This window comes from Botryllus schlosseri, chromosome 12, assembly GCF_051294905.1.
Source record: "Botryllus schlosseri isolate E-star chromosome 12, Bs_hap1, whole genome shotgun sequence".
Lineage (NCBI taxonomy): Eukaryota > Metazoa > Chordata > Ascidiacea > Stolidobranchia > Styelidae > Botryllus > Botryllus schlosseri.
This window is the reverse complement of record NC_137247.1, coordinates 15,704,840-15,720,058: the sequence shown is the minus strand read 5'-3', so window position 1 is coordinate 15,720,058 and position 15,219 is coordinate 15,704,840. Positions and strand designations below refer to the sequence as shown.

At 40.0% G+C, this 15,219-nt stretch overlaps 2 protein-coding genes across 3 annotated transcripts in view; both read left to right on the top strand.

Annotated features, from left to right (window-relative positions):
* The window catches only part of LOC145451713 (uncharacterized), a 312,192-nt gene extending 311,223 nt beyond the window's left edge, over positions 1-969 (top strand). For both annotated transcript variants that reach the window (XM_080329930.1, XM_080329936.1), the window contains one exon: positions 412-969. In XM_080329930.1, the coding sequence (XP_080186056.1) occupies positions 412-612 (201 nt within the window). In that variant the 3' untranslated portion in view covers positions 613-969. The remainder of the gene's footprint in view (positions 1-411) is intronic.
* An 8,838-nt stretch (positions 970-9,807) lies between these two features.
* Positions 9,808-13,735, top strand: LOC145452549 (uncharacterized). The gene is made up of 4 exons (XM_080330716.1): positions 9,808-9,969; positions 10,583-10,648; positions 10,710-10,933; positions 13,471-13,735. Exons 1-4 carry the CDS (start codon positions 9,879-9,881, stop codon positions 13,660-13,662), a joined length of 573 nt encoding a protein of 190 aa, XP_080186842.1. The 5' UTR covers positions 9,808-9,878; the 3' UTR covers positions 13,663-13,735.
* The last annotated feature ends 1,484 nt before the right edge of the window (positions 13,736-15,219 follow it).

Below are 15,219 nucleotides of genomic sequence, written 5' to 3'. Positions count from 1 at the left end.
TGCAAGACGACTACAGGTAACAGGATATTAAAACTTGCACACATAGTATATATTTGGTCATTGTTAGGGCAGAGTACACCCGATTCCGAACCAGACTTTGATTAACTAACACTAATTGAGCGTAAATATTAATGCTCTCCCGCTGTGAAGAATGCGAGTAAAAGAATTCTCGTATCGTTACATCCGCCGATCTTTAACTGACTTTACCAGAAATATGCAAATTTTTCTTATCGCTGCATGCTTAATCTGCTTTATATTGACGATCTCGGTGACAAAATGAGATATTATCCACGATCTTAACTTACCTGACTAACTTGCCACCTCCGATGATGGTGAATAACTCTCGTATCGACTTTAGTTCAGACAATACAATTCGTTAAATATTGAGATTTTTGCATACGATGTGTTTAGACTCGAAGAGTGAAACTGTCAAGCGGGGATTGGGCTCCGTACAGCAAATGGTATTCTGACCGACCGTATGAAGAACCGAGGCCATACATCGGCTTGAATTGCCATCAATTGAATGATCACCGTCAAGGATATGTGGACCAGTGGTCATCTAATGGATTTATAGGGACCGTATGCGAAGCAAAAGTTCCCTGGAAGCATTAAAATGACGGATAATGTTTCGTTAAAGGTCGTTGTGGCTGTATGCACTATCTTTTGCAAATGCTGTTTTAGAGACATCCTGAACAGGATTGTTCAAGGCATGTATTTGGTAATTTTCAAAAATAAAAAAACTGATAATTCGAAGTGAAACCGATTTTACAGAAAGGTATGCTATAGCTACAATGATATGTACCGTCGAAGATTATAGATATATTTATTTATTTTAATATTCATATAATTATTATTGGAAGTCCTTGGTACTTGGGTCGACTACTTTATCATATCCCTCCAACTTTGAGACTTTCCCTTCCAATATCCGTTTCTTCTGTGTTGGGGTAATAAAGTGACTCGTTTCCTTCAGTTCCAGGTGGTTGGCCAAATAAATGAGTTAGACGTTAAAGCAGTTGTTCCTAACAATAAAGGGAAAATTATCTACTTGAGGAGCATTTTGTAATTGATCAGCGAAGATTATGTTTCGATAGGGTTTTCCACTGTGGAAGCCTTGAAACTTCGATTGGAAGTATCGCAGCATACGGAATATGTAGTACGAAGTTATGCACATGAGTGTAAATGATATTATGTGATTTTAAGTCGTGATCAACTCACAGCATTGTCACAAAGTGCAATGAAATAATAAGCAAGTAATAAGTATCGAATGTTAGCTTGAAAAGGCATCATGTATTATCTTCTTTGTGGCAGCATAGAAGGTGCATATTTGAACTTCTCCCATCTTTCATATTGTCAAGTTCATCGATATCTATTTCAAGACAAAAAGGTGTATTAAAGGCTAAATAGCTGATAACTAGTGTGAGTTTACGTTTTGTACGCAGAATCACATCAAAATATTTATGTAAACGTTGTTTTCGGAAACCGAATTTGTACGGGGAAATTTTTATTTAAATATGGACTAAAAGGGTGGGCGGGCGAAAAAAAGATTGGGAACCATTGCGTAAGGACTGAGCCCATATTCCAGCACATTGGCTGAGGCTCTACGCCAGGGGTCGAGAGGATATTTCGTCAATAAATCGATATAGGCACTATAGATTGTCAATTGACATTTCCCAAGTACCATACAACGACCTATATTCAATGTTACGTTATAATTGAGACGTTACGGTAGCCCGAAAGCGAAGTTCATCACTATACTCATGTGATGTTAATATAACATACGGACTAATTAAGCTGGATGTCTGACATTTGAGCATACCGCACGATGAAAAACGTCAGTTGATCATGCGACACGTTAGCTTACCTACAGGGATCGGGCACCTTTTGCAAACTACATATTTATTGTATTTCCGTCCAGGCCATATGATGACGGAGAATATTGTTAGCTGATATCATTTTATGTAAACTTCACGATACTCACTTCTCAAATTATTCGGCGGTAACATAACGTTGAGTAGCAAACTTAAAATTTAACGGCACTTCGAGCAAGCTATACCTAATAATGATTACCAAAGATTACCAAATACATAGACATATGAACATTACAAAGAATTCGTGTGATGCACATAGCCTGAAAAGGCGGGAAGCCCCACTGTAAAATGTCAATCAATATTATTAATACCTAGTAATGATAATTAATGTAGTTAGCTTTTAGGTCTACTTGTAATTTGAATTTGCGATTGGGTTGTCACATCCAAAGGAGTTCTATTATCGACGGTGATCATGATGACATCGTGTATTCGAAAACTGGATTGTCAGAGGCGTCGCAAGCGAGGAGGGTTGGTTCGATTATGTTCACAATAAGAGCAATTCTGTTCACAATGAGAGCAGTCTCATGTTCACAATAAGAGCAGTCATGTTCACAATAACATCAGTCTCATGTTCACAATAAGAGCAATTCTGTTCACAATAAGAGCAGTCTCATGTTCACAATAAGAGCAGTCATGTTCACAATAAGAGCAGTCTCATGTTCACAATAAGAGCAGTCGTTGTATTCACAATAACATCAGTCGCAGCACCACCATATCCCCCGGACACGATGTCCGGGTGGCAACATAGTCCGAACACAACCCAGACATGAGAGAGTAATTGAAAGTCTTTGCTAATTTTGACCAGCGTGTTCAAGCATGCAATATCCATCAATATAACTGACTAACTGCACACAGTGTCATTAACGCACATTTGTACATAATCAAATTTAGTTGAGGGAGTTAAGGAAGTCGAGACTCGCTAAGACGAAGTCAAGTCAGTGTGACACCATCATATTTCCGAACGCCACAATGGGAATCCAGTGTTATCACGTTTTGGAAAACTAACTTGTCTATCAATTACTGTACCCGCAGACATCTATTACCTTACGGAAAATTCGTCTCACTCAAACAGAGCATTTCAGGGTTTCGTACCATCTTATGTCGTCTGTATATTGCTAAGTTGATTTATGTCGACCATATAAGAGTTCCCTTCAAAGGGAAGAAGCTGAAAAGTCGTCTACAATACTGAACCGTGTTCAATACACATTGTCTCAAACCCAGCCCTATGGTTGCGCGTAAAACATAAGTATGATTTTAGTTTTGATCTATACACATGGCCTCTCATATGATTTGGAATTACCGTAGCTGTCCCCAGAGCCCAGCTACTTACCATACAAGTGCTCATGCCAAGCCATGGCAAACGGGCAGGGTTGCAAGAGGGAACGCATTGGGAGTAAAACTTCAGTCAGATCATTATGCATATCACCGAGAAATGTTTCGAAACTGTAGAAACCCCGAATTACTCTCTTTCTTTCTTTCTTTCTCTCTCTCTCAAACACCACCAAGTCAGTTCGAACGCCTTCCGTCGTTATCAATGAACCTACTTTAAATCCAGATTGCTCGTTCATAACAATCCGTTGTGGATGGTCTCATATATTGACGGACCATCGAAAATGTCCCAAGCAAACATGCCGTCATTCAATTAGTTTTCCTTTCGTGTATTATGTTTTCTCAGAAGACCATCGAGATGATAAATACAGATATCCATAGAATAATCTCCACCCTCTATTTTTCAATCGTGATATTGGGATAACCTAATGCTATGCTTGTGATCAGTCAACATTTGTGGCGTCGCTATGCACATTTCACATATAGGAACGATGCATATATGGAATCGTCGACATACGCAAGTCTCAACATGTCTATTGTCGACGTCTCGCTTGGTCTACGAATATATAAAGAGATATACGAGTTTTGCCCCCATGAATTTAACATTTTACAAATTTCGAGATATCGCTATGTTAAAACGGAATTACAAAATTTATTTTGCTCATAATGCACAACACTGAACTTACAAACGACGTGCATGTTGATTTCGCACACTTTATATGCCACTACATTAGCGCTCTTCAACCTTTTTCGTCATGACACACACTTTTAACGTTTACTCAAAACTGGTACACCCCTAACCAAATATTACACCGATTTCGCGGTAAAGCCTAATCTCTACACGACAAATACTCATGTTAAATTGACTATATGGGAACTTTCCACAGCTGATAGCCCTCTTGGCGTTATATATGCTATCACTGATTTCCTGAGATTTTCCTTGCGTATAAAATTTTTATTCGTAGAAGCAGAACATCTCCGAAGGCCTACTATGTATGCCCCAAAATCCCGAGTAAAAATGTTAGGTAATTTATTGGGATTTGGTTTTCAGTCGCGCATAGCGCGAGAATTTTTTCGACATCTTGAATGAATTTTGTCGATAATATTGGTACTTGGTAGTCTCACATATTACTGTCCAATATTTATCAATTCTTCGCCCACGTGATCAAATTAAAAGGTAGAGCTGATGAAGGGGGGTCTTCGAAAAGTTTGGTCACAAAATTACTGATGATGCATCTTCTGGCTTTATTAATCATTTGTTGCATGTATTCGTTGACCTCCCATCATATATCAGGATTGAGGGTACATTATATATTGGAATTGCCCAAACGTACCCCAGAAACCTTCCTTCGTGAGACGCACAGGATTCCAGCTTGGTATTTCTTTATGGGGCCCATCATTTTCCTCTACAGTTCGCATTTGTACGGTGGTGCTCAAATTGCACGGACACTATTATATTAGAAACGAAAAATCCGAGTAACCCTGAATTAAAATCTCTCAACGATTTGGGAGCCAATTCGTAAATTTAAATGGCATGTTGACGGTCCCCATCACACGCTAATTTATTTATATTAAGACGGCCGGCCGCATAATTATGATTATTACGTCTGCATGCGGCCTCATAATTATTATTTTACGGCAAGATGCCCTGGCTCAATCGAAATAAGGATGAGCAAGACTGCAATCTATTGGAAATGCTAATTACTAATCACGGCTCGTGGCAACCGCACCACAATCCCACACAGTGTTTCTCAAACTCGACCCCTGAGACCCGCTGGCTACGCCCCTGCAATTATATCTACAATTGTACATTGCGCTATTCATAAGCATCTCTCAGGAAGTACCCTCTGAGGAAGTACCAATTCAACAGATCTAAGGTATCTCAGCAGTTTTCTCGAGAACAATTATATAGGCAGATATCGCAAGATAACCTGTTTCACTCCGAAACCAATAAGTCCATTATCAACGGTTAAATGAAGTAGAGAGAAATTTGCTTATGACATCCATCCCAAAAGGAAAGTAATTTACAAGCTGCATACAGCTGATATGAACATTGTACGATATTACAAATCCGGTCAACCTGTTTAGAAGCATAATCATGCCGATTTATTTTATTAGTTTGTCAATGAATTTGGTCCATTGTAATGCGGATCTGGTACACCCCAGTACACCCCATTCGAGTGGTACACCCTATGGGTGTACGATACACCCGGTTGAAGAGCCCTGCGCTGCATGATATTTTCTATCGCAAAGCCGCATCTCGAGATCGTGATTCCGTTTAAAAACCTAGTAGATGAAGAAAGTCAGTTAACTTCGTTTGCAACATCGGGGTATATAGACGGTAGAGATGCTAATCAACCGGCACCATTGTTCTATACACGCAATACCGGAATGCCAAAATTTTAGCGAGGAAGTCGTGAAACCTATTGATCAAGAACGTATCCTTAACCCAAAATGAAGTGGCGAGATAGTGTGCAGTGGTATAATCCACAGCTACAACACCAATGGGTTGCGGGTTCTAGTCCGACCGAGGTTAGGGTTACCATATTTTCGTGGCCCTAATTCCGGACACTCATCAGCGGGTTTTAAAATGAGGTAGGAACACCTATGACGTCACAATGACAATGCCTTGCCCATCGATTGTATCCAGGTGTGACTTTTCTTTAACGTAGGTCGTGAATTAACTAGACTAATGAGTCATCTCGAATTCGAGCTCTGGTGATTGCTAGGGTCGGTATTCTCATTTGGTCTGCAACACACTTCTTCACGGGCTGGATGAAATTTCTTGGTCCACCGGCCGTGTTTTTGACAGCCCGAACCGACCGAAACAAAACTCTTAAGTCAACTCCAGCCCCAAAATCATTGGTGTGTGGTCCACCATAGGATGATCGATATAACTTCTGGTGTCTATGCGCACCTGGCTGTTAAATTTTGTGAGTTATTTCTGTCAATAATACTGGTTCCTCCATATATCACTATAATTTTTTTTATTCCCGCTAAGCCCACGTGATCAAAGTGAGCGTTAGAGCTGGTGGATATGATGAGTTTGAAAATGCAGGGTACGTAATTGTACACTGATGAGACCTGATGAGCAGTTCGGCGTCCTCGGAGGACATTTTCTATTTCCTCAAAAAGGAGCACGTATATGGTAACCCTATATAGCAATAATATTGTGCGTTCACGGGTGTCACATGCTCATACGTGTGGTGCTCCGCATCCACCCCTCAATGTCCTGGAATTCAACAAGGACAACGAAATGAAACCTATAATTTTTGCAAATAAATCTCTTTGTTGTGACATTGTTATCATATAATACTCGAGCACGCAATAACGTATAGTGTACAGTACACTTGTAATCTTCAAATGCAGAGAAGGTGATGTAGGTAGCCTATCTTTCCTTTAGAAAAATTAATATTGTGTCAGCTATATATATATTGAACACTCACTATACAGACCTCAATAAAAGGCAGCTATATAGTGGTTGATGGCTTTGTGCATGTAATCGGTGATTTGATGTATCGGTCTATGCCAGCGGGGTATAACCGGACGGGTAATACGATAATGGAGCATACGCTTTTGATGAACTCCTGATTCGAAAGGGCACATCATGGATACTAGTAGCCAATACTTACTGCAACATATATCCGTGTTTTCATCGCAACATGTATCCATGTTTCCGTATCAGACGTAACGTTGTCGGCGTTGCCAGGTTCCAGAGCGCCGACTTCATGGCTTCATGAGATCGGTGCATTGTCGCGTCAGAATGACATTGGTACGGTCAAGTTCCAGAGACAGTGAGTCTCACAAGGATTTGATTGACATCACCGTTAGGAAGCGAACCAGCCTGGCTAGCGCATAGATTTCATTGTACTGTATAGCAGCAATGATTACAGAAAACTCCGAAACATGGTACTAAACTTAATATTGTCTGTAGTGCATGAGTCTGTATCAAAAGATATCAGGTAATGCTGTACGGCTAAAAAATACGTAATATCTAGGCAAAGCCCACATAGATTTAAAATTTGCTACGGCTTCCGCTAACGAAAAGTAATTTTGCTTGCATCTTTGCCATTGTCCCGGACGTCTAGCCACCATAACGGAAACCCTCCTTCTAAGAAGACCAAGGATAGTATTCCGTCATGAGTGATCTCATTACATGTTGGTGTTGGTATAATAAGAATTATAAGTGTGATTTCGAAGACTACTCCAAGTTGTTTCGACACCTTCCTATCTTTCATTGTATCGCAGTCTTGACATCTTGTCGTGTATTGAAATCATGAGATTGTATCATGAGATGTATATGTATATTTTGCGCTGAATGTCACATAGTGCATAGGCCTGTAGCTCATGGGCATATGTGCCAAAATCCACACGATTTTGACTTATGTGCAGACTTGGACAACTAGAAAATTTTTAGTTTTTTTAAATTAGGTTAGAATTAGAATTAGAGCTACACAGTTCTTTCCAAATTAGATTAGAATTAGAATTAGAGCTACACAGTTTTTCCGAATTAGATTAGAATTAGAAATAGAGCAACAAACATTTTCCAAATTAGATTAGAATTAGAATTAGTGAATTCGCAAAAACGTGGAAATTGAATGAAATTGTGAATGGGAAATAAATACAGCGAAAATCAAATTCAGTTCATATCAAATCGCAGTGCGTTCCCATTAGCATGAGAATGGTTAGCGTATGTGCACCAAGCTTGGCTCGTTTTGCAATCACCAGGGCTCACCAAGACGCGGACCACATGCGGCAGGCGATCTGATTTGTGTTTTTGGAAGAACGCGAAGTAAAGCATTTCGAAATGCTGAGCTTGATTTCAGTTTCAAATTATTGTTTTTTTCTTCAAAATAAGCTATTCGCCTATGCCTAACAACACTATCCCGCACTAGCAGAAACGGCTTCGTCGTTGTACTAAAGCATGGTTAACTAAACCATTAATATTTGTCACAATTACTATACTATGATATGATCGTACGGACGGTGTACTGTAAGTAATGCGATGGCTGCTTGACAGTTGGCACTCGATTTCCCTGCGCGAGTGGGATATTCTTGAAACTCGCTGCAAAATACCGCGGACAACGAGGCATCCTCAGGAAAACAATAAATTAGATTAGAATTAGAATTAAAGCATAGGACTATTTCACAAATTAGATTAGAATTAGAATTAGAGCATGGAAACATTTCACAAATTAGATTAGAATTAGAATTAGACCGTAGACACATTTCAAAAACGAGATTAGAACTATATTACGTACATTTCGCTCTAATTTAGTGAAATTAGACAATTAGAATTATCTAGTTGTCCAAGTCTGCTTATGTGATACCGTGAAATAGGCCTACACGGAATGTGGTAGCATAAGTCTACTTTCAAGGCAAGCAGGGCGAACGTTATTCCAGAAGGACAAATACCAAATGAATCTTGATTTTGTGATCTTGTTTATATGTGGACATGGATGACTGCTTCTCTCAATGCCTTGGATCTTCCGTCACCGCCGGCGGTGACGCTGAATTAATTGACACCGCCAATTGAAATCGTTGGCGTTTCCGGCGTATCCAACTTTTATAAAACAAACACTAACGCAACGCCGTCGCCGCTATGTCTGATACGGCCTTAAAATAGATTGCAATTCAAGTTGAAATATCATCATTTAGTAACGCTACTAGGGATGGTGTGAACGTAAGGTTCACGTTCGCGTTCTGTGTGTGAACCTCGGAAATTTAGAGGTTCGCGTTCACAAACGAACTTTGGTAGGTACTGCACTGTGAACCCTTTTCATATATTACAATTTTCACTTCATTATATAAAATCTTTGGTTGAAATTTAGTGCATTTCAACTCTGTGCCACTCTATGCATGGCGCTGGCAGCATAAAAAAATCAACAGTAAACGAGCATGCACCTTTAAAATTTCGAAAATGCTACTTGCTTTGTTACAAAAGTTTGCTCGAAATACCCAGCTTAACTTTTGTGAATATTTGGTGACTCTCTGCTGTGACCTTGACCAGCAATCACACAACAACACGATATCGAAAATGTCAATGGCATTATTTGTAGAAAATATTTTGTGGTGATTGCCTTATCAATGCGATGGAGGCATCTTATTTTACTGCGTAGAGTCAGACGTGCGTAATATAGGCTTATTTCGCGATACAAGATGAAAATAGAAATGTCATATTGAAATACATAGATGAAGATACCAGCAAGGCATTTTGCCGCTTTGAAAAATAACGATCAACGCTACAAGAAACTAAACGGCATTGAAACAAATCATAAGGTTCCTGGTTGGATTCAGCTGTATTGACCAGAGTACCGGCTTTCGCTTCAAACAACTTTATTCTCATAAGTTCTCTGCGGATATATGCGATGGACAATGCTGTCAACCCAAGTAACGCTATGAATTATATGAATTAGGATATATGAAGTTGATCATGTTTTCATTACAAGTACTATCGTGATTCATACCTAAAGTAAATGCGTCACGTCTCGAAAGTATTTGAGATGATGAGATCATAGCCGTATAACTGCTTTCAATACATCACCCAAACGGATCTAACAATGGTATTCATCCGAACCCCATTTATTATTATGAGCATCGTTTTCATGTTTCGTAATAATTTATTATGTTCAATATGTTTAAAGACTCGATGTTGAACATCTGCTAAAACTTGTGAATAACATGGCGATGAGCAAGTGGAGTGTTTCTATTATTCTAATAACCATAACCAGTATCATCACAAGAATGGAATCAACCGAAACGGCGAATGAAGGTCTGTAATAATGACGAAATGAAATAAATTAAGACAATTTATTTTGCATTTTGTAAAAGTTACAGGAATCCAAGCTTATATATTTATAAATTTATTTTTAAAATCTTTCTCATTCAAAATCGATGCGAGAGAAAGATCGGCATATAAACTTGAGTAACCCGTTTACGAAATCTGGAGTGACGTATCGACACGACATTAGAAAAATTAGTGACAGATTTAGCACTTGTGGGGCCCGGATATGGTGTCGATAATTGGTCTGGTCATTCAAATCATGCCTGCAGACTGAGATAGTGCCAGCATGAGTTTAACGTTCGTTTCAGCGTTGTAATTTGACTATTTTGTGGATTCGCAGCTTGACGTCACTGCGATGATCAAGTCGATGTTGAGGAAATTTTAACTTGATAGGGTAATGAACGCCGACGATCCGTGGATAAACATGGTGACTTGGTTTCAACCCTGCTGTGTCGATTTTTTGGATATGTGGTGTTGAAATTAACATTACAAAGACGTAGATTACTTTGTTGTTCCCAATAAGAACACAAACCTGTAATAGCCCGCACCATGCATCAATTTTACTCTCTCTAACCGACCTAATACGAGTCTAAATTTTCAGAAAACGACATATTTCACCATAATGAAACGTCTTTCGGCCACAGCAGTTTCGCACACGGAAATAAAGGTACGCGTTCGCTATTCGTGCTCTATGAATGCAGAGAAGTCATAGTCACTTTTCTGTGTAGGACGATGCGAGGTTCAATATGGCGGAAAGTGCTACGTACTTATCATGTCAATAGCACGTATGGGTCTATCGGAAGCTGAAACTGCTTGCCAAGGGGCCAAGGGGAGATTGGCCAATATATACAGCGAAGAACATTTTCATCTGATAAGAGCCCTCATTCGTTCAAGGACGCCGATTAAATTTGTATACAATCACGTATGGACCGGACTACAGCTTGATGTCGAGGTACCAACGTTAATTTGTTTCAAATATGATTTGATATCAGAGCTTCTCGGAGGTACCGAACTTGGTATCAGTGGCGAATATCGATTTTCAATCTTACCGTCTACGTCAGTTTAAACTAGATTAATGAGTCGACAAAAAGATGACGAAGTATACTAAAGGTTTCATAATTGTATTAGTATACCTTTTAAAACAGGTGTATCCCAACTTTTGGAGTCGGGCTAAATATGGAAAATGGCATTAACACCTGGCCGCACATTATATATATATAACTGCCACATTGTCACATTGACTATAGTTAGGGTTACCATACGTCCTCCTTCTTCAGGTTTTTGAAAATGTCCTCTGAGAACGCCTAAATGTCCTCCTTTTTGAGATTTTGTCCTCTTTTTTGTGAATTTCAGTTAAACACAGGGCAAAATGCGACCGAGATACCATAAAATAGCACTGAACTAACGCTCAGTCGGGTATTTCGGGAGCTGAGCGAAAGTTTACTTTTATTTTAGTCAATCACCTGATAAAGTGAAGGACAAAACAGTATTTTGGGCGCTGAGCGTGAAAGTTTACCTTTTTTAAATTTAGTCAAGCGACCACGAAGTGGAAAATATTAACCATTTTTGCCTCCTTTCCCGATTCCAGAAGATGGTAACCCTACTATAGCACGTGTGTGTGCATACGATAGGGATGTACGTGACACTATGTTCACGTTCCTATTCCGTGTGCTAACATCGACAAGTCAGCGGTTCTCGTTCTCAAAAGATGTTCAGTCGGTTCTACAGCAGTACTTTCCGAATTCTTTCGACATGTGGCATATCAAAGAAATTATTATGCTACGCAGAAAGTAATGATGCAGTGCACGCGAAGTCCAGTCAATGTGCTCATGAATTGCCAAATCAAATCTAGTTTATTAGCATGAGAGATGGGCGAGAAATGAGTAAAAGCCTTTCGTCAAGACCTTGGTCCCAGATTTTCCACAACGTCGAACTGCCCTATCATGACGTAACACTCACCCTATTCTATCGATGTGCCATAATTGGTTTATTCGTCACATTTATTCAATAATCAGTTGTTGAGACCCTTCGACCACTTTCAAATCGCATTTTTTGCATCCTTTATTTTAAATATTTATTTAGGTATTTTACTAAAATTCCAATAAGAATTGTCGCACACCTGAGAATTTGTAGCGGCATGCAATTTCAGAATCACTGTACGATAGTGTGACCGTCCTTGCGAACTTTCACAATTTTACAGAAATACTAACATGGTGCATCACAAACCTTGGATTTCAACTTCCACGAAGCAGCCAGATATGGCAGCCAGAAAGGGAATTCAACAGAAATCCGAGATAGATCTTGCATGTAGCGTCGCAAAATACATACGGATCCCCGGGACTTATTCGACTGTGAATAAAAAATGTTTGGCTCACCTCCGCCACTGTTATTTTTTAACGATATCGGGCTGGGGCGAAATCATAAGCCGACATCTATCTGCGCAGTATAGCCAAGCTAACCACGTTCGGTGTAACCGCCAATGGTTTCATGACTTCCAAGATTCTACTAGCGACCCAACAATACTAGGTGGGAATCAGAGGCCTTTTCGGTTAGAAACTATCAATAGAGATATATTAGAATTTTTGCAACAAGTTGGTATGGGATCATATAAGATGACATTTCACTGACACCTGGCGTAATTCGATTTATGCTTATACTATTATTTTGCAACCGACATCGACAGGAAGAAATTGTAACATAACTTGACGTCATTTGCCCGTTTTCACGTCACTCTTCGCTCGAACCGAACAATCCTTGAGCATACGCGAAACGAGAATTCAAATTTTTAACCGGAGTGCCAATGTTCAATATTTCCATGTCATCACAGATCCGTTGGGACCTGGGAAGTACATATGACATCACAGTCACCAAGTGAAAAATCGTAGGGTGGGGCGGAATCGCTATCTACCTCCACTCCCTGTCCATATCAGATAACTTACCTCTCTGACTCTCCTCGCTTATAATTGCCATTATGCGTTTTTTTTGCTTCTGTTCTTTCTATAGTACAAAGTTCTAAAATCATATAGTTTCCTAAGCAATTCTCCGAAATCCAATTGGGTCGCAGCCTACAAATCGACCGCTGATTGGCCCTATAGTTTCTATATCGTCATATAGGTCTAAACAGGGTAAATGCCCTACAATACTTTCGATTGCTTGCCTTCGAGGCTGCGTTCCCATTTGGTATATATACAATTATACATCCGTCGAATCGGCGGCGAATATCCTGATTTGCATCATTTCGTTGATTGCGTCGATCCAATTTCTACTCAATGTCATAGCTAAATGTTGAACCTGTGTATCCAATGGATTTCAGCAACCGAGTGGCCCTGTCCCGTTCATTTTTAGTTGTAAGTTCTGAAAATTCTTCGGCTTTGATAAACTCCCATGCGTTTGCATTGTCAGTTGGGATTTGCAGCTCATGCTGAGCGCAATTTTGGTTAAATGGACTCATCAACTGCATTATATTACGAATCTGTTTTCTATGTTCAGACCAGGAGAGTGAAGCTCTCAGACGGACAATGGGCTCCGTTTACCAGATGGGTCCCGAATCGACCTTACTCGTCGCCAAGGCCATTTATTGGAATGCATGTACAACTTGACAACGAAAATGATCGGCAAGGGTATTTCGATGAATGGTCATCTCACAGAGTTTTGGGCGGTCTATGTGAAATACCGCACTGAATCACGCTGCCAGAGGGTTGATTTTTAATTTACCTGGATCATTAATTCTAAAATAAAAATGACTGATTATCTATCGGCGTGTTTGGTCTCGCTTCGGAATCAAATCTAGCACCAGTGGTTTTAGATAGCTAAAGCCATTGCGATCAACATAAAAGTTGAAATCGCTCTATGGTTATCTTCATGTTTTTAGTTGAACGTGACCTTCCAATACCTGCAGCATGCAATATGGTAAATACAAACATGTTAGCACAGAGTCGACGTTGCTCATTACTGAAAAACTCATGGTACGCCGATGAGTAGAAATGCGTCAAACCGGATGACTATTTATCGTTGACGGTAGCGCATGTTGTTTATTCACCTTTACTTGATATCGTGGCGTGACAGCTCAAGTTTTCAGGGTATCAGCTTTCCATTTTAACCAGGGGTGGCCAACCCGTGGCCCGCGTAGAGGTTTTGGGTGGACCGCGAGGTCATTTTTGAAATTAGTTTTATAGTCGAAAAAACAATCATCCAGGTAATTTATTGTGAACTTGCAAGGTCACCCAAACTTTGAATATCCTGACCGTGGAATTTGGGATGTTGATGGCTAAAAAATCAGTTCCAACGAATTAGTGTATCCAGGGGCCAGCCACATTCTCGTATAGACATTCGTATATGACCATAAAGTAGAATATTTCGCGGCAGAGTTATTAGACTTAATATTTTTCTTGGAACTTAACGTGTCGTCCAACATGCGACTTCGCGTGTGGACTCGTAGGAAGGAAGGGAAAGGACGTAGTTTATTTTTGTCCTTGATGTTTTTGCGGCATATACACCGACTCATGATAGAAGTACACACGATCTGCGCATATGCACATCATGAGTGCATGATGTGCATATGCCGCTGGACAAGTAAGTGCAGATATAGCCTTCACGACTTTCTAAGTCATGCACCACCCCTCCATGCTATCCCAGTAATGCATGAGCGCCAAGCAGGGAAGCCATGGATACCAGTGTTACTAATCAGGTCTTTGGTCTGACCCGGCCGGGAATCGAACCCATGACCTACCGACCAAGAAGCCGGACGCTTAACCATTACGCTACCTTGTCGGTCGAAAGATGGTCGGCGATGAAAAATTTTGCACATGATAGACTGTTTTACTTGGCTCTTCGCAAGCGCTTCATATTGTATAGGCCTACTTCAATCTCTGCACACTCTCTATTCTACGAGCATGGGACCATGAAGCCCTGCGAAACCCGCATAAGCATCTGTGTATTAATTAAAATGAATACAATCCTATTATTCTTCGATTTGGATTGCTTGATTTCTTAAGATGAATTAAGACCGATACCGATAGGCAACATCGGCATAGTCCAAAATCGGGTTACAGCTGAACAGGCAGAATTCGACGCCTGAGAAATCAGCACTCATCAGCATTTTCGTGTCGTGTCGAGACAGCTATTAACCAGTGAACTCGACCTGTTAAGATGATTTTCACCGAGTAAGGGTACTGCTATAGTATCACCTTACTCTCCATCGATAATATTTCATTCATTCGACCTCCGCGCCTAATTTGC

What these genes read in the sequence shown, in the direction of transcription:
- LOC145452549 (XM_080330716.1), top strand. Translation starts at nt 9,879, where the DNA reads ATGGCGATGAGCAAGTGGAGTGTTTCTATTATTCTAATAACCATAACC. An exon ending in TTTCGCACACGGAAATAAAG is followed by an intron (nt 10,649 to 10,709) that starts GTACGCGTTCGC and finishes TTTTCTGTGTAG; the next exon opens with GACGATGCGAGGTTCAATAT. An exon ending in GACTACAGCTTGATGTCGAG is followed by an intron (nt 10,934 to 13,470) that starts GTACCAACGTTA and finishes TTCTATGTTCAG; the next exon opens with ACCAGGAGAGTGAAGCTCTC.